At 41.6% G+C, this 19,941-nt stretch overlaps 1 protein-coding gene across 1 annotated transcript in view; it reads left to right on the top strand.

Moving 5' to 3' along the window:
- The window catches only part of LOC124882233 (1-phosphatidylinositol 4,5-bisphosphate phosphodiesterase beta-1), a 171,709-nt gene that overhangs the window by 110,110 nt on the left and 41,658 nt on the right, over positions 1–19,941 (top strand). The window contains exons 10-16 of the mRNA XM_047388485.1: positions 1,732–1,878; positions 2,873–3,030; positions 8,769–8,851; positions 9,083–9,167; positions 18,109–18,283; positions 19,067–19,153; positions 19,542–19,612. Coding sequence (XP_047244441.1) covers positions 1,732–1,878; positions 2,873–3,030; positions 8,769–8,851; positions 9,083–9,167; positions 18,109–18,283; positions 19,067–19,153; positions 19,542–19,612 — 806 coding nt within the window. The remainder of the gene's footprint in view (positions 1–1,731; positions 1,879–2,872; positions 3,031–8,768; positions 8,852–9,082; positions 9,168–18,108; positions 18,284–19,066; positions 19,154–19,541; positions 19,613–19,941) is intronic.

The following is a 19,941-nucleotide window of genomic DNA, read 5'->3' as shown; positions in this document are numbered from 1 at the left end:
GAGTTTGCACTGAGATCAGAATTGAATCAGTGCAGGTTTTGTGTGTGTCGTTTGTGATCATATAGCTGCAGATCAGTCTTTCCTATGGATGACAGTTACTCTCTGATTTTCTGGTAAGTACTTTTTCAGCTCAATGAAGGCAGCAAAAGTGTGTCTTTGACAGTGACTCAAAGCAAAGAAAGAACAGACTGAGGGGGAGCTTATCTGTAACATAGCCTTGTATTACTTATTATCAACAGTAACAATGTTTGTTTAAGGCAGTGGAGCTTGAAATACAAAAAAATACATTTGAAGTCTGATCAATGGCTTGAACAAGGAGAAACATTTTACATATTTAAGCATATGACAGTATTCCTAACTCAGAATAATAACTGCCTGAAGTCCAAGTACAATATGTATGAGATGAGTTAGGTTTTTTTTTTTTATAACTAAAACAATTGTCCAAGATATTTGTGTGTAAAAACAGATGCTGTGCAAAAGTATTCATACATTTTGATTTTCTTATGTGTTTTGTCACATGATAACCATAAACAGATTTTCTTTTTTTTTTTTTTTCTTTTTTTTTTTGGAGAGAGGGCATAATAGTGAAGTGGAAAGCAAATTAAATTAGGTTTTTGAATTTTGAAAAGTGTGGTGTGATCTGCCCTCCTGTGTCAATGCTTTGTAGAACCAGATTGGACTGTGAATTTTCATTCTCTTGCCACAAATTCTCATCTAGATTTAGGTCTGGACTTTGCCTGGCCCATTCTAACACAGAAATATGCTTTGATATAAACCATATTATTGCAGCACTAGGTGTATATTTAGGGTCATTGTCCTGCTGGTGAACCTAAGTGAGTTGCCCTGTATTTTACCCCATTGTCTCATCTACTCTGGTCAGTTTTACTGCTAAAGAAAAGCATCCCCTCAGCATGATGCTGCCTATATTCCTTTGCGGGACAATGATGTGTTTCTGTTTATGAGCAGTATTAGTGTTCTACATCACAGTCTTTTCATGTAGGTCAGAAAATTACATTTTGGTCATATGTGACAGAACGTGTCTTTCAGCAATTGCCTTCTAGTTACTCTTTAATAAAGGCCAGATTTATGGACAGTATGACTAATACACTCTCATACACACTTTTCCATTGCAGGAAATTCCAGCCATAACTCGGGATTTTAAATGTCCTCCACACGTTTCGACACAATTCTACCCAAGTAATTTTGGTTTTCCGGATCCACACTTTCCTGAATAAAAGGTCCAGGTCTGTGGGTAGGACTAGATTACCCCGGGATTCTGTAGGACAGGTTATGCGCTGAACATTGATGATTTGTGGACCCTTTCTTGCAGCCAGTTGTGTTTTCTCCATTTTAGGATAAATGCTTTTTGTTAAAGTTTGGGATATTTTTTCATAATCTAACCCTGCTTTAAAGAGGGTGACTTATTAACCAATCCATGCTATGCTTTCTTGCATCTTATAATTACATATTACTTAAGGTAGGTCTGTCACATGAAATCCCAGTAAAATGTGTTTAAGTTTGTGGTCATTATGTAACAAAAGTTGGAAAAATTCAAAGGGTGTGAATTCTTTTGCAAGGCAATGTATAGCCATGGTAAATACACTTTTGTATGCAATGCACCTTATGTACACCGTTTATACTCTGCAGTGTTTATGAGATTTTGTTCAGATGAAAGAGAGAAAATAATTGAAATATCACCTTGACTGCTCCAAATGTATTGTTTTCATGCAGGTCAGATCTCGATGGAGGGCTTTGTCCGATATCTGAACGGGGAGGAGAACAGCATAATTCCCCCAGAGAAGCTGGACCAGAGTGAAGACATGACCTATCCACTCTCTCACTACTTCATTAACTCCTCACACAACACATACCTCACGGGTACGTGCACACTGATGTGAGTCAAAAAGTAAGAAGCTCAGTCTGTCTAATTGCACAGGTGCATCCTTTATTCTTCTACAAATAAGTGGATCAGTCATGCATTAAGAATCAAAATTAACGTGCTACCAGCGAGAACATTCAACCAAATACTTTGCTGGTCAGTCAATCAAATCTGATGGTGCATCTCAAGCTTCCTTTCCCGTATTACCTCTCAAGAGGTTATCCAATCAAGTCATGGCATGAGACTCATTTCATTGTCATTCAGTAGTTGAATATTTCTGCAGACTGGTATTCACAGTAACTGCTTCCTGGCAGTGTTCCGCTGAGGCTTTTGCAATACAGGGGCCATTTTCTCCTCAATGGATATTAGAATTCATCTATTCAAATCTATTCTCAGAGAAAACCGAAGTGCATTGAATCTTTGAAGTGAATCAGACCTCTCCAGCAGTGGAAAAAAATTGAATTTCTGTAATGCCTCAACCTCATAGGCCCCAAAATGGGGAAATGAGAAAAACAAACAAGAGGTGCTTGATTTTCTTCTCACGAACACAGCTTCCTTTACCTCTTTTCAAAGTGAGACAAGTTTTACTATTCTAAGTGGGAGCAAGTAAGTGCAACGTAAAAGGACAGATTTGTGTCCATGCCACAGAGGCATCTTAATCATGTGTTCAATAGTGACTAACACAAAAATGTTTTTTTAAACCTCCCTTGCTGGTTTGAGAAGGATAGTAATCAAAAAGAGAAAAAAACAGTGAAAGAAAACTTTTGAAAAGATGCAAAACAAAATCAGCGTAATGAAGTGAGAGTCTCTCGCTTTCACATAGCTCTTTTTAATGTTGCAGGAAAGCAAACTGCTAATGCAAAGTGATAATTGCCTCACTAATGGTGGCAAGTTAAAGAGATTTGCCTGCATTAGACACTTCTGCTATTTTTTACTGCTTGCCAGCAACTGAGAGGATTAATGAGCTGGTGTGTGCTTGTGTGTGTTGTGCAGCGGGGCAGCTCGCAGGGAACTCCTCAGTTGAGATGTACAAACAGGTCCTTCTGTCTGGGTGCCGCTGTATTGAACTGGATTGCTGGAAAGGACGCACGACAGAGGAAGAGCCTGTTATCACGCATGGGTTTACAATGACAACTGAGATCTCTTTTAAGGTAAAAATGAAAAAGCTGAACCCCTTGATGCAGGATTGGGGAGCAGATGATTCTGAAACATATTCCTCTCTGAGGGCTTTCTGGCAAGAATTTCTTTTTCTGGCTCTATGTTTAAGTTGAAAATGTCTGCAATAAGAAGGGAATGATTTGCCAAATTCAGAATATAATATACAGTATATTTAATGTCAAGGTGCTTAAATCAATTTAAATATGAACTGAATATACTGCATTTCAACTACAAACTTTGTAGTTCTTAAAATCATTTAAAACTTTTTATTTTTTTCTAAAAATAAAGTTATATTTCATTCTTTTAATTTCATCAAAATGTTTCAGATGTTTTATGATGGCCTCATTTTTACAGGGGTGTGGAAACTTTTGTATGCTCAGCTTGACTTTCAGTGCTCTACTGATACATTATCAGTCAATTTAGCAGTGTCAGTTTGAATGCCATTCACTTGTTGGGATTATGATTATTGATTAATTAATATTTCAATAATTATAATGGAAAATCATAATTTGACTAAATTAATTTCTTAACCAAAAATCGAAGCCAGAGATGTCCTCTGGTGTTGTAATTGTAGCCCCAAAGCCCTTGATAATTACAACCATTAAATACTCAGTAATAATTGATAACTATTACTATATGTCACTGTTTAATCAACCGTTTCTGCCGAAACGTGGGGAACTTTGACCTTATTTTGACTGACAAATCACTCTTGCACAAAATAAACACAACGATTCAATAATCTTCACCTAATCAGACATGCAAAGTCCTGCACAAAAAGGGTAAAATATCTAACTAAACAAATAAAACAAAACAGCAGTGGGTGTGTATGGAATCAAACCAGCAGTTATGGCAAACAAATGATAATGTGGAGCGGAGTTTTGGGGAGCGGCCCGCCAAAAAGTGTAGCTCAGCGGGACACGGGTGGTCATAAAACCCCCAAGCAAAGTTGTAAACTCAGCGCACACAAAGGATCATAAACCTTTTTGGCGGTAAACCAGTAAAACATGAAGTTGGAAACAAAGGAAACGGTAGAATTTCACCATGAGGTTATAACAGTCCAACTTTATAATGTGCCCTGAGCTTGCTCTCAGGTGTTACAACAACGCAGCGAAACACGCACAGCTTGAAAAGCACAGCGGCTTTCAGATATCCACAGCACATAAAAGTTTCAATAAGATGTTGCATGCACATACAATTCAGAACACATTAGACTATAAGTGGCGATTCTACATTGCACTAAAACCTCCTCTACCCTGCCCAAGCTATTCTTAATAAAGAAATAAAAATAAAAGGTGGATTTTACTTGCGTTATCTCCTCTGAGCAGAGGGAGGGGGGAGGGGGGGGGGGAGGGGGGGCGTGAAGAGTTACACGCGTCCGCGGACACTCGGCAAAGCAGTCCGTTGTCCGTTTTCTTCCTTGGTGGCCTCCATGGTAGAAAGGTAGAAAACAGACCGTCACTAGTCGACTGGTACAAAAACGAGGAAAAATTGCGTCTCCTTGAAAACTCACGGTAAAGTTGAAAACTTACAAGCCTTCTTATTTCTGTAAGTTTAATTCGCTTACTTTTCTCGTTGGCCAACGGAGGAGAATGAATAAAATCCACGCGGGACTTCTTCTCGAGAGGGATGCGCTTCAGTTGCTGGTCCGGTTTCCAGCGTGAAAAGCAATGGTGGGCCGTGTCATCCTCTGTTATATAGTTGACTGTGGCCTCAGAGCTGCGACGCCCCCTTTCTATCAGCCGTGGTGGCCGCTGGGATTTGTGGTAGCGGACTGTCCTGGGATTCAAAATGGCCGAAAACGCCAGAAGGCCTGGTGGCGTCCAGCAACATGCAAATGGTCCAATATTCAGCAAAACATGGTCCAACACAGTGATCAATTATTGTGGTTTACAAATCTAATTTATATCTAATTTTATATTTACTAAAGCGGTACATGTGTGGGTAAATGGTGTGTGTTGCAGAATTCCCAGGTTGGTACCCAAACTGTCTTTTTAACATATTCATGATGTGAACCAAACTGTGGTTTCTGCTGAAAAGGCTTTTGCTGTTTGCCATTTGTGCTGAAAAGTGTTGAATGGGCTTTGGTTGAAAAGGGCAACAGCAACATTGGATACCCATTTTATCATTCCTTATTAATGATGCTTTCACAGAAGTTCAAGCAATCTTTGCTTTCTGCACTAATGTGCCTCATAAGAAGCATTTGAGTTTGTAGGTTACCCCTACTGTTTTTCATTACAGACTCATGTATGTTTTTTTTAAACTCTGCTTGAAGAAAGAAAAACTCTTTTTTCTTGTGTGCACCAAGTCTTTCAGTGACTAATTATTATGAAATGAAGAAACAATTAGACAAACTGTGATTGCTTGAGTGCGACAAGTTTTCTCCAGCTGGGATGGAGAAAATCTGCATTTCCTTAGGGAAGGGCCGCAGGGCCACTCTCACCATGGTTGTATGATGGCACCAGGTAAGCTGCCAGGGACAGCTCTATGGGCGGAAGGTTGACCAATCAAGCTTTGTCGGCGCCCTCCAGATCCACATACTGTCTGTAGTCAGGCACTCTTACACGGGTAGTAAACCTTTTTTCCAGGAGGATGTGAACTCTGAGACAAAATTCGGGAACATGGGCTGGAGGTTTTAACCTTAGTTGGCTCTGCTGGAAGACACCTTTTGAGCAGGAGGAGTAGTGGGTCACTCGACTTCCAACGTTTCAGCTGCATGCTAATGGAGAGAAACAAATTGTTGTCCTGGCCCAATAGGGAGGTAGCAGCAGCAGCAGTACACTGACCTGCAGAAAAGTCACCATCATCCTCAGATGGACCGTAACATGCTAGGCCGTCATGGTCACTATGAGGCTCCAGGTGATACTGAGAAGGAGAGGCTTCCTGCTCCATCTTGCCTAACCTGTCCTCATATTCCATATGGTCTGCCCAGCTGGAAGCCGGGATTTCTACAGAAAAGCCATCCTCGTCTAACTCAGACAACACGCAGTTCCTTGACTTGGAGAGCAGGGAGTTTTGCTGTGACATGGTATTCTCTCCCAGTACTTTCTACACAAACACACACACACCTGCCTTTGAAGCGTTGAGTGCCAAAGCTGGCAGCAAAACGCAAATCTGTCTGTCTGTGTCAATGCTCTTCTGGTGTGGACAATTCCTTGTCGGACCAGACATGCTTTTGGTCTAGCAGCTGGGTTAAGCATTTGCTTGAACTGGCGCACATGTCAGGCATTCAGAGCTGTTGTTTCAGATGCCGTCTTCTTCAAGGCAGTAGTAGGAAAAAACGCCTTGTAATTAGAGACAACGCATTTCCTCTTGGAGAATCTATGGCTGAGGTTCTTTCTGCAGGAGCTAAGACAGCCAGTTTCTGGTGGCTAGTTTTATTTACGATCGGGGGACAGTCACCGTGTAACATTACCATGGTCTATGTTAATGTTAGATAAGACATTTTGCTAGGTAAAAATATGACAAAGAAAGGGGTGCTGGAATTGTGACGCTGGTATTTTGGCGGCTTTTTGGGTTGATTTCGGCATCGGTGTGTTTGAGGGTGAATGTGATTTGTATGATCATTATCAGTCTTGAGATAAACGTATTACACCCTTATATGAACCCCCTTGAGTGAATGTAACTCTGTTTAGACCAAGCAGATCATCACAACTGGATACATAGACAGCAGACCGTACTTTACTTTGTATCCAAGGTTTTCTTCGAAGATGCAGTCTTTCTCTTGGCCAGCGAGATCAATACGTTCATGCACATGTCCTCCCTAAATAAACATGTGGAGAGCTTTGGGCTCTCCAAGAGGAAGTACACTACCATGATGTCACAGGGATTCCAGATGTGAGGAACTGCTCCTTCCTAGGACCTGTAATTAAAATGGGTTAATGCAGTGCATTCCTAGCAGTTTTGTCCTCATTCTCTATGTGGCTGGATTGGATTCCCAGCACAATAAAAGGAGTATGGAAGCATAAACTCTGTTAAATCAGAGCATTTTATAAACCTACTTCCTGCTAGCAGCAGCTTGCTCTTCCTTCTCCTCATCTGTAAATGCAATTTCAGGGCTGTTCTTTGACCATCTGACAGATATATGCTGTATCAAACTGCAGTCTTAAAAACACACCACCTTCTCTGGTCTCCCAGCAACAAGTACCAAGCTAGAGCACAATTTGTCCATGTATGCCATCTTTTCACCCTAAGCGCTACTTAGTTGTTTTTCACAGCCTTTTAACTTTTCTGGAAATGCTTTGAATATAATGTAATAAATGAATGAATAAATAAATTAGTTAATTAATTCTGGCAGAAATAGTAAAGAGTATTGTTACACATTTGGTGCTGTGTACCATGGGAACCAGCTGGAGTAGAAGGGTGTAGTAATAACTTCTCTGATGTGTAATATCTAACACTAAAGCTCCCATTTGTAAAAACGAATTTTAGTTTGTAACATCTAACACTCCTTGAAATTTTTTATTCTTAGTTTCAATGTCTGAATCCAAAACTCAGTCAGTCATTTTCTATACCGCTTCTTCCATAGTGAGTCGCAGGGAAGCTGGTGCCTATCTCCAGCAGTCTATGGGCGGCAGGTGGGGTACACCTGCCGCCCATAGAAACACAGACACACAACCATGCACACACTCAGTCACACTTAGGGGCAATGTAGAGAGACCAATTAACCTAACAGTCATGTTTTTGGACTGTGGGAGGAAGCCGGAGTACCAGATGAGAACCCACGCAGGCACAGGGAGAACATGTAAAGTCCAAATGCACAGGTGGTATTTTTATAGGTAGTAACTGTTTTTACAATTACAATCCAAAACTCCCAATTGTAAAAACAGTTACTACCTATAAAAATACCAACTGTGTAACCAAAACAAACATTTATTATGGAAAATGCAAGAAGTGCATAACTTAGCATGATTTATTCATAAATATTATTATGTCTTCTGATTGCATACAGCAGTGAATAAAACACTGACAGTATTAACATACGGTGTAAGGGTTAAGATATGACAAAGAAAGGCAGAGTTGGATAAAAATGAAGAAAAGCAAAAAGTGGGACATGCATACTGCAAATTGCATGAGACACAGATGCACCGAATTGTCCTAAGGAGAAAAGCTGAGGGGTGAATAACTGAGGTTTCAAGAAGGGGCTAGCACAAGAGGAAAAACTGCTTTCAAAGTAGGAGAAAGATGGCATTAAAATCTTAGGAGCAGAGTAGATGTCAAGGGAAAGGAAAAATAAATGGGTGAATTGATTGATAGAGGAAATTCTAATCTAATGAGACAAAGAGAAAAAGCCTAATGGAATTAGAGTGAAATACAAAAAGAGGAGAGCTGTGAAAGATGGAGGAGAGCTACAAATAAAGAGGGCTGCTGATTTTATTGAAAGAGATGGTGCAAATGGAAATGAAGTCATTAACTTAACAGAGCACTGTTGTTAACAAAAGTGTAATTGATTTAGACAATCTGTGATTCAGAAATGTGATCTCAGACTATCTCCTCTGACTGTGACACCACCTCATTGGTCATATATATAAAAACAAACATTAAGATTTTGAAAACATCTTTGTATAATAAAACACCACAGTAATTAAAATAGTTTTTATTCACGTTGTTTCGCTGATTCACCTATCTTGTGTCAAAAGCGCTTGAAATTGAAGTCCTGAAAGGTTTGTCTACACCTCAGTATATTGACCCAATGCAGGTTTTCATCATTTCTTCCGTTTGCTTTTGTGTTCAGGAAGTGATTGAGGCTATTGCAGAGTGTGCCTTCAAGACCTCACCGTTTCCTATCATTCTGTCTTTTGAGAACCACGTGGACTCGTAAGTCGGCAATCTGTTTCAAGTTGGCAACTACCATTTTTGACCTTTTTGATGAGCACAAAGCATTTGTCATCTGTCAGCTACTGGGTTGAGGAGAAGAATTTGATTGGTTGTTCTATCTTTAATAGCTCCAAGGGGATTTCAGGGGAGGAACATACATATTCAATGTGTTGCCATTTAGCAGAGAAATCATGATTGTGTGTCTGTGTGTGTGTTTGTGATGACTCCCAGACCAAAGCAGCAGGCGAAGATGGCAGAGTACTGCCGGTCAATATTTGGAGACGCATTACTGATGGAACCACTGGAGAAATATCCTGTGAGTACATAGGATGCTCGAACACACTCTACATCTGCACGTGCTCATGACATTCACACTTTCAGCAACTCTGTCTCTTTTTAACACGCAACCCAATACATAAAACATGTCATGCAGTGGAGTGTTCAGACGTTATTAACCTACGGTTGAGTGCACTCAGGAGCCGAAGAAGTGTGCATGTTGTCCTTAGAAAGTGTAATTTTTGAGCCAAAACGCAACACGTGCTATTGTTTTAACAAAAAGTTATTAAAAAAAAACCATGAAGATGATAAAACATTACAGTGGTGCACGAACGATTTTCAGCTGCTTCAAATTGCCTCTGTGGACTTGATCTAAAATTAGTTTAGATCAAAATAACCTCTTAAAATGAAAGAACAACTATTCAATCATTTAGATATTACAGTGTCTTGTGAGCATATCCATAGACATTAAACCTTTTCAGATGTTGTGACATTATAACTGTAAACTTCCATGTATTTCATTGGGATTTTATGTCACTAATTCTAATTGTGACATGGAAGGAAAAGGATACATGCTTTTCAGTTGCCTTCAGAATTTCACCTCAGTACAAATACAGCTTTTTCTTAAAGAATGGTATGAAGAAAAGCACAAGATGTCCCCATTGCAGTTTGCCACAAGCTGTTTTTTTGACTGATACTTCTTGTAGGTTTCCAAGTGTACCATGTGTTTAAAATCTATCAGAAAAGATTTCAGGCCTCAGGGTACTTCACTCTTTTTTAAGTACAATGTGTACAGTATTTTGTTTCTGTTTTTTCAAATTTAAAACAAAATTGTTTTAAATAATCATGATTTTGGTATTGATCAAAATTTGTTTTATAACCTAAAGCAGTAGGTGAAGATTCACCTTCCAGCAGGACTGCAACCATACAAATACAGCCAGAACTACAATGGATTGGTTTAAATCAAACCAAGGGTATTAATTAGAAGGGCCCAGTCAAAGTTCAGACTTAAATCCATTTGAGAATCTGCAGCAAAGATTGAAAATTGATGTTCACAGATGCTCTCTATCAAATCTCCAATCCATTTAAATTCCACTTTAAATTTCAGTGCTGTTTTGTGTTGGTTATTTAGATAAAAACCTTTAAAATTTTTGGTTGCAATGGGACAACTGTACATAAGTATGAATGCTTTTGCAAGGCATTGTATATAAATATAACTATATAACTATTGGCACAAGTGTAAGAACCTGCATCATCAGTATTAGTGTGAAGAGAACATGAGCAACAGGTGTTCTATTTTAATTACATCTATTCGAATCTACTTAAATAGAAATATAGAAATTACATCAAATTCTCCCACCCTCTCAAAGATGTCTGTCTCTTTCACTTAAACACACCAGCAACTGTTTACGTTTCACAGAAGCCAACTTTGGATGACTCATCGCAGGATCATTCCTGTTCGTCTGCATCACCTCTGTGCCATCACTGAGACTGGAAATGACAGGCGTTTAAGATTAAATGAAAGTGTTTTATGCTATAAGCACAACATGGCTTTTCTTGGCAGCCCTTTATCAGCCTTTCCTCTGTTGCCATGGCTACTACAGAAAAGCTTGCATTGTCCCTTTGTGGCCAAACGCTCCACCCTCCCCTAGTTCCCCCTCCACCCAAAAGGCGTCTTTGTGTGTGTGATGACGCAGGGCCTCCGCGCGAGGCAAATATAGACGCTTATCGCACAAACTCTCACATGCACACTGTCTCCACAAACTTGAAAATGCAGCAACTCATCTCCTCTGGACATACAGGACACACACTTTAGCATAGAAGTTATTCCCCTTGCATTTTGTTTAGCTGGGAAATTGCTGTCCCTGTTGGTACAACACTACAAAGTTCCCACCACGCTGAGACAGCATTATCTCACACGCGCAGGGAGTTCCACCAGTCCTGCTGCCTGCCAAAGACACAGTCCACTGAGAATTGCAGCCCTCTGACTGGATTTGACATTGAAGTATAAATCAGGGAGAAGCCTTTTGAATAGAGTGGCAGAGGGAAAGTGAAAGGGAGGGAAAGGATAAGAGGCACACCAAGGGAGGAACTGGAGAAACAGAGATAGAAGGTACCTTTTGAAGAATGAGATTTTTACCACTGAGCTTGTAATAACTGGGAAAGGTGAGAGCAATGACAACCACTCCCCCTCTGGCAGTGAGGCAGCCATGTATACAGCATATCGAATGGAATATCAGCTCTACAAGTCCATAGGCACAGTGTCAGATAGGGTAATATAGCTAGATTGGTTCCAGCTCAACCAAGGGTGAGGACAAAGAGGATTAAGGCATTCATAGAACTGAAGTTCCTCCTTCATCTCCTCTTCACAAAGGCCTTTTTTACTTCATTTACAGAAGCAGACTGATTTGCTGGTTCCCTTCCACAATTAACAAATACAGAAAAAAACACAATTATCTCTGAAACATCTTAAAACTGAAAGTGTAATAGTATCCAGTGTGGTTTGTTCCATATTTAACACAAATCAAACTTTGCTTTTGATTTTTGATTATGTTAAATGTTTCAGAAAAATAAACAGATGAAAATGCCATGGATAAAAAGATGGCACCCTCAATTTCTGATTTTGTTGCGGCATCTTCTGCAGAAAACAGACCCAACAAGCGAACTTTGTTGTTTTACTACAAAGAGCTATCCAGCTGGCTCACTCCTTCTGAGCCAACTGTTCAAACTATATCAGATTTTAAGGGTGGCCTTCAAGTGTATGTTTTTAATTGGATCAAACTCTTGGCTCATGGAGGCCATTTCAGTGCAGCACACTACTTTTTCTCAGCCAATTTTGAGTGCATCTAGGTGTATTATTTGGGTCATTCTCATGTTGGAAAACCCACGACCTGTGAATGAGGCAGAACATTCTGACACTGGGCTGTATGTTTTGCTCCAGGATGTCGTGATAGAGACCTCATTGTGACCTGCAAATCACATCTGCCACAGCCCCTCCATGTTTCATAGTAGGTAGGAAACCATTGGATTTGGATGGTGTATTGGTGACAGTCTGGCGTTTTTGCATTTTTCTGTAAGTAGGACCACCCTCATGGGTCTTCTTCCATGGAGCCTTTTATGGTTTGGATGGGGTGATCAGAAAGTGACGTACCTTGACCTCGGAGTTCAGCTTGAATGGTTTTGGACAACTTCTTTGGCTCTTCTTCTGTCATCCGCCGTATCCATCTAATCGTTCTGGGTTGCCTTTCTTCTTATTTCCACTCTGGGAGATGGCTACAGCCCCCTAAACCTTATACTTTTTAATTATATTAACAACTATGGCCACATGTACATGAAGCCACTTAGAGTTGGTCTTTATGAGTATCTACAATCTTCTTTCTGATCTGCTCAGACAGCTCTCGGCTTTGCTTATCTGGCCCATGTTCAGTTTGTTCGCACCCTTTAAAAAAGGCTGAATGGCTGAAAGCTTGAAACAAATTTGATATACAAAGTAAGGCTAAGCACATTATTCAGCATATCTTTGAAAAACAAAAAAAGTCATTATTTTTCACCATTTAATTACTTGACTATCACATTTAGATATGAATTAGACAATTACTTTCATTTGAAGCACTTTTCAGGAGAAACTAAGCATAATTTCAATGAACTCTCTGTACTTCTGTTTTATTAGTCTTATTTGTTTTTTGTATCATGTATATTTAATAGACTCAATCTTGTTTAATGGTTGCTCATTGCATCTCATTCATTAAGCTCATGTAGGTTGCGTACTACAAATATCTTCATTAAAACAACAAAAAAAATATTCCAAATGTTTTTGAAAATGAAAATGTTTGTCTTGTAGTTCTTTTTAGTCTTATAAAGGATTTGATTGAAGCTGCTGACAAACCAGAATTGACAGGCAAAGATGCACTCAGGCAGAAAGGAGACTGGACTGAGAATAATACCTCGAAGCAAGTGCAGACTGCAGACTGCAAAACAATATTCCACCCACCGAAGATGATGCAGCTTCAAGCTGAAATGTCAATACTCCATCACTGTCAGTGGTCTTACTGGCCATACAACATATCACCTAGTTTTTAAATTAATTATTTGTTGTCCTAAAGAGTTATACAGTATAAAGGTATAAAATGACATTATTTTTGAAAAATAAGTTCAAGGGAAATTGGTTTTTTAGTATAAAGGTTATGTTGTAAATATTTAAATTAAAGTTAAAACTATAGGTGCACGTCACCAAAGGTTAATATCGTTTTATTTCAGCAATCGAATTCAAAAGATAAATGCTGTGTATTAAATAGATTCATTACACATAGAGGAATGTATTTAAAGCATTTAATGACAGTGTTTTAACACTCAAAATTCAATTTCTCAGAAAATCTGAATACTAGAAAAGACAGAAAAAAAAGTGCTTTTAATACAGAAATGTTATGCCTGCACAATCAAGAGGAAGACTGCTGATTTGACAGTTGTCCAGTTGACAGTCACTAACACCCTCCACTAAGAGGGTAAGCCTTAAAAGGTCTTGGCTAAAGACGCTGGCTGTTCACTTAGTGCTGTATCCAAACATGTTAACGGAAGGTTGAGTGGAGGGCAACCATAGGGTAAAAAAACGGTCCCAAAGCTTCAAGGATAATCCCAGCCTTGGGAGAATTATAAAGGAAAGCCCATTAAAGAGTTTGAAGGAGAGTTATGATGCATGGACTGCAGATGAAGTCCATGCTTTTGGACTCACCACGTAGAATGTCACATTCCTCGGATTCAACCAGTCTTGCACTGACGACAATGTCAGAAATGTCTTATCTGGGCTAAAGAGAAAAGAGACTGTACTGTGGAGAAGTGGTCCAAAGTTCTTTTGTCAAATACATGTTTCATTTAATTTTGAAACCAAGGTACCAGGGTGTGGAGGAAGAGTGGAGAGGCACAAAATCCACGTTGCTTGAAGGTCCAGTGTAAAGTTCACGCACTCAGTGATAATTTTGGATGCCATGTCATCTGCTGGTGTTGGTCCACTGTGTTTTATCAAGTCCAAAGCCAGTTCAGCCCTGTACCAGGAAATGTTAGAGCACTTCATGCATCCTTCTGCTGACAAGCTTTACAGAGATGCTGATTTCATTTTTCAGTAGAACTTGGCACCTGCCCAGGCTGACAAAGGTAACAAAAGCTGGTTCAGTGACCATGGTGTTACTGTGCTTGACTGGTCAATAAAGTCTCCTGACCTGAACTCCATGAAGAAGGGGTGTTCTCCTGAAGAAGATGAGAGACATTAGACCTAAAATGCAGATGAGCTTAAGGCCGCTCTAAAAGCAACCTGGGCTTCCTTAACACCTCAGCAGAGACAGAGGCTGATCGTCTCCATCCCACACTGATCCAGTTATTCATTCAAAAGGAGACTCAGCTAAGTATTGAGAGCATAAACTGTATCGTACATGTACATGCTTTCAGTAGACGAATATTTTGTACTTGTATTCGTACTCGTTGTCTTCGACTTTATCCGGGACCGGGTCGCGGGGGCAGCAGACTCAGCAGAGACGCCCAGACGTCCCTCTCTCCAGACACCTCCTCCAGCTCCTCCGGGGGGAGCCCAAGGCGTTCCCAGGCCAGCCGAGAGACATAGTCCCTCCAGCGTGTCCTGGGTCGTCCCCTGGGCCTCCTCCCGGTGGGTCGTACCTGGAACACCTCCCGAGGAAGGCGTCCAGGAGGCATCCAGTATAGATGCCCGAGCCACCTCAACTGGCTCCTCTCGATGTGGAGGAGCAGCGGCTCTACACCGAGCTCCTCCCGGATGGCCAAGCTCCTCACCCTATCTCTAAGGGAGTGCCCTGCCACCCTACGGAGGAAGCTCATTTCAGCCGCTTGTATCCGGGATCTCGTTCTTTCGGTCATGACCCAAAGTTCATGGCCATAGGTGAGGGTAGGAACATAGAGACTGACCGGTAAATCGAGAGCTTCGCTTTTCGGCTCATCTCTCTCTTCACCACAACGGACCGGCACAGCGCCCCCATTACTGTGGCAGCCGCACTCATCCGTCTGTCGATCTCCCGCTCCATTCTTCCCTCACTTGTGAACAAGACCCCAAGATACTTAAACTCTTCCACTTGAGGCAGGAACTCCCCTCCAACCTGAAGACGACAAGCCACCCTTTTCTGGTCGAGAACCATGGCCTCGGAGTTGGAGGAGCTGATCTTCATCCCAGCCGCTTCACACTCAGCTGCGAACTGCCCCACTGCATGCTGTAGGTCTTGGCTAGAGGGGGCCAGCAGGACCACGTCATCTGCAAAAAGAACAGATGAAATCCTCTGGTCCCCAAACCAGACCCCCTCCGGACCTTGGCTGCGCCTAGAAATCCTGTCTATAAAAGTTATGAACAGGACCGGTGACAAAGGGCAGCCCTGCCGGAGTCCAACATGCACCAGGAACAAGTCCGACTTAGTGCCAGCAATGCGAACCAAACTCCTGCTCCGCTTGTACAGAGGCCAGATGGCCCCTAGTAAAGGGCCCCCGATTCCATACTCCTGGAGCACCCCCCAACAGGGCATCACGAGGGACACAGTCAAATGCCTTCTCCAGGTCCACAAAACACATGTGAACCGGTTGGGCAAACTCCCATGAACCCTCGAGTACCCTGTAGAGGGTATAGAGCTGGTCCAGTGTTCCACGGCCGGGACGAAAACCACACTGCTCCTCCTGAATCTGGGGTTCGACTATTGGCCGGACTCTCCTCTCCAATACCCTGGCGTAGGCCTTACCAGGGAGGCTGAGGAGTGTGATCCCCCTGTAGTTGGAACACACCCTCCGGTCACCCTTCTTATGTAGGGGGACCACCACCCCAGTCTGCCAATCCAAAGGCACAGTCCCTGTCCGCCACGCAATGTTGAAGAGGCGTGTCAACCATGACAGTCCCACAACATCCAAAGACTTGAGGTACTCAGGACGGATCTCATCCAACCCCAAAGCCTTGCCACCGCGGAGCTTTTTAACCACCTCGGTGACTTCAGCCCGGGTGATGAAAGAGTCCAACCCTGAGTCCCCAGCCTCTGTTTCCACCAGGGAATGCGTGATGGCAGGATTGAGGAGATCCTCGAAGTACTCCTTCCAGCTTGACAGCATCCCTTAATGCCGGTGTCCACCACCGGGTTCGGGGATTGCCGCTGCAACAGGGACCGCAGACCTTACGGCCGCAGCTACGGGCGGCAGCATCGACAATAGATGCGGAGAACATGGTCCACTCGGACTCTTATGTCTCCAACATCCCTCGGAATCTAGTCAAAGCTCTCCCGGAGGTGAGAGTTGAATCCATCCCTGGCCAAGGGGTCCGCCAGACATTCCCAGCAGACCCTCACTATGCGCTTGGGCCTGCCAAGTCTGTCCGGCTTTTTCCTCCTCCAGCGGATCTAACTCACCACCAGGTGGTGATCAGTGAACAGCTCAGCCCCTCTCTTCACCCGAGTGTCCAAAACATGCAGCGGAAGGACTGATGATACAACAACAAAGTCGATCATTGACCTCCTGCCTAGGGTGTCCTGGTGCCAAATGCACTGATGGACACCCTTATGTTTGAACATGGTGTTCATTATGGACAATCCGTGACTAGCACAGAAGTCCAATAACAAAACACCACTTGGATTCAGATCGGGGAGGCCATTCCTCCCGATCACGCCTCTCCAGGTGTCACTGTCGTTTCCCACGTGGGCATTGAAGTCCCCCAGCAGAATAATGGAGTCCCCAGGAGGGGCACTATCCAGCACCCCCGACAGGGACGCCAAGAAGGCCAGGTACTCCACACTACCACCCGGCCCGTAGGCCGAAATGATAGTCAGAGACCTCTCCCCAACCCAAAGGCGCAGGAATGCGACCCTCTCATCCACTGGGGTAAACCCCAACACGAGACAGCTGAGCTGGGGGGCGACAAGCAAACCCACCCCAGCCCGCCGTTTCTCCCCGTGGCCCACTCCAGAGTAGAAGAGAGTCCAGCCCCTCTCGAGGAGATGGGTTCCAGAGCCCACGCTTTAAGCAATAACTGAAAGCAGCACGAACAAAAACTGCCTTGAAAAAATTCTAAAAATCAACAAATAGTTTTTTATATCCTCCTACACATTGAAAGTGTAGCATTTTTTGTTATTGTGGTTAACCTAAGGCATGGCATGTTATTATGGGTGAAGAATAGTGAACGATGGTCACTCAAAAGGTTTTATAGCGTAAAGTATATGGCATGAGGGGAAATTAGGTATAAACAGTACAGTAAAGCACATCAACAAGTTAGGGATTTTAGGGCAAAGGCTGACCTGAACACAGCCAAGTTGTACTTTCATAAAATTACCTTTTTAATGCATCTGTGTGGAGCTGAGATTTTATGCCACATCCAGTGTTGTAAGTGGAACCATTTAAAGCCAATGCAAACAGGATGTATAATCTTTTCAGTGTCAGAGTCTGTGTCTGCTGTTGGTAGAAAGTAGGTTATTAGGCTGTTAAATCTTGTCTTAATCTGCTGTGTAAATCACTGCACTCCCTTTTCTTGTAAACATTCAGGAAGAGTGAAGAAATGCAATTATGTTCATAGCTTATACATTGGTAGCACTGCAACTGTGCATGTGTACATGTACTCAACATTACTGCAAACCTTTTTTAAGAAATTAATTATTGATACCGCTAAACACAGTGATCCTAAAACAATGCACCCCATTAATAATTCAAAACTCTGCCAACTTCAGGCTTGCTCTCTTGTGAGGGTGTAAGTTTGGGTTTAATGCTTAGTTTCCTCCCAAGAGGCTGATTGAGGTGTTGATCAGTAGTCATCATCACAGCTTCTCAGGATTTCCAGAGTTTTGTTTTTCATTTTCACTAACACAAATTTACATTTAAATAACTCAACTCAAAATTGTTTTCAGCTTTAAGTCACACTTTTAGGGGAGTCTAAAATGAAACACATTGCCATTTTAACTGTTCCTTTCTGTTTGCCTTTCCTTCTTCTTATGCACTCTATGCAGCTTGAAGCTGGAGTTCCACTTCCCAGCCCCATGGAGCTGATGGGCAAGATCCTGGTGAAGAACAAAAAGAAACATCAAAAAACCGATGGAAGCACCAAGAAAAAGCTGTCTGAGCAGGTTTCCAACACCTACAGTGATTCTTCCAGCGTATGTGAGCCATCCTCTCCTAGTGCAGGTGAAGCCCCTCTAATATTGCACAAACGCTCTTAAGTTTCCCACAAAAAAACTTATCAAGAGACAGTGTGACCTATGTTTTATGATGTGAAATGTAATCACCTGGCTCCATCTGTGCTGTGGACCAAAACTTCTCTGCTGCCCAGAGACTGAAGCAGCGGAGCAAAACTGTACTGTTGTTCAGCATTTTATCATTTTCCTGGCCCTTTCCATCAGCCCAGAATATTATTGGCTGCTGCACACACCTTCTGGGGCTCCTTAAACACGAGCCAGTGGCAGCCGTCAAGTTGTCGGTGTGTCTGTGTGTGCATGCAGCTGTGTGTGCATGATGTAACTGCATCACAGCTGCTCCCCTGCTTGAGTTTTCTCAGATTTGTGGACACCCGCACTACAATGTGCGGCACATTTGATTAGGGCTTTCTAATATGTGTGTACATGCATGCTTTACTGTTTATTTATGCATTTTCTTATCTTTATTTGTGTGGTTATAGAGATACTGTAATTTTTGTACATATTGCCCCCTGGTGATAGAAAATGAGTTCCACAGTCAGGACCCTTTTAACTGGTGCGCAGATTCAGAGTCAATTATTAGGTCAATATTTAAAGATGTGACTGCAAATATTTTTATTTATGAACGAGGTAATCTAAAAAATAAAAGAACTGAATCTAAAGAAAATGTCATCCAAAGAATGAAATAACTAAATCAAAATAGTAAAGTGCAAACTGGAAATTGAGTTTCAAAAAACATAAAAAAATAAAAAAAACTGTTTTCTTTTCCTCCAAGGGTCAACTAAAGAAGAGATGGCTGATTCCTCACAACCCTCTGATAGTGCTGAGCTCAACCTGAGACCACATGGCAGAAAGTCTATTGGTGAGTAATGACCTCTGCCTAAAATCTTTTGTGTGGTCCTTATTATGCTGGAGGTATAGGTCAGTTTGACCATTATCTTAGACATAATTTCCTGTGTCAGTGTGAGCTCAGATTTAGAAGAAGATCTAGAGTCAGCCTCTCATTTGCATGCAAAGGAGCTAGGTGAGTGTAAGCTAAACAATATTAAAATAAATATTATCTGTCACTCAGCTTCACCAGTTTAAGCTTGTTAATGGGATACTTTCTATTTTAAACATAATAGAGAGAACCTATTACTAGATTAAACTATTAAAAGTCTGCATTATATAAGTCAGTGGGATATTTGCTTCATCTGCGTGGAAATGTCATAAAGCGTTCAATAAAATTTTATTCAATTGTAATATTCTAGGTGAGGTGGAGGCTGAGAGCGATGATGAGGATGATGATGATGATGACTGTAAAAAGGGCTCAATGGATGAGGTATGTATGGAGCAAGTGTCACACATCTAAAGTGGGTTGAGTAAGTATTCATTCCCTTTGAATACTTTCAGATTAATGGATTTTTTTCTGTGACAACAAAATGATTTTTTTGCGAATTTTAACTTTGGCCGACCTAAAGTAGTGCCTCACTGAAAGGTGAAAGGATAATGATTTTTTTATATATATTTAATTGCATTTTGTGTTTTGTTTTTTTTACAAATAGAAATCTTAGAGCTGTGGTGACTTTTTGTATTCAGCCACAACTGAATCAGAACCTTTTGGTACTTTTTGGTTATGTTTCTACCAGCTTTGCACATCTAGGGAGTAGA

The sequence above is a fragment of the Girardinichthys multiradiatus genome, chromosome 15, assembly GCF_021462225.1.
Source record: "Girardinichthys multiradiatus isolate DD_20200921_A chromosome 15, DD_fGirMul_XY1, whole genome shotgun sequence".
Taxonomy (NCBI): domain Eukaryota; kingdom Metazoa; phylum Chordata; class Actinopteri; order Cyprinodontiformes; family Goodeidae; genus Girardinichthys; species Girardinichthys multiradiatus.
This window is presented reverse-complemented; position numbering and strand designations above follow the sequence as displayed.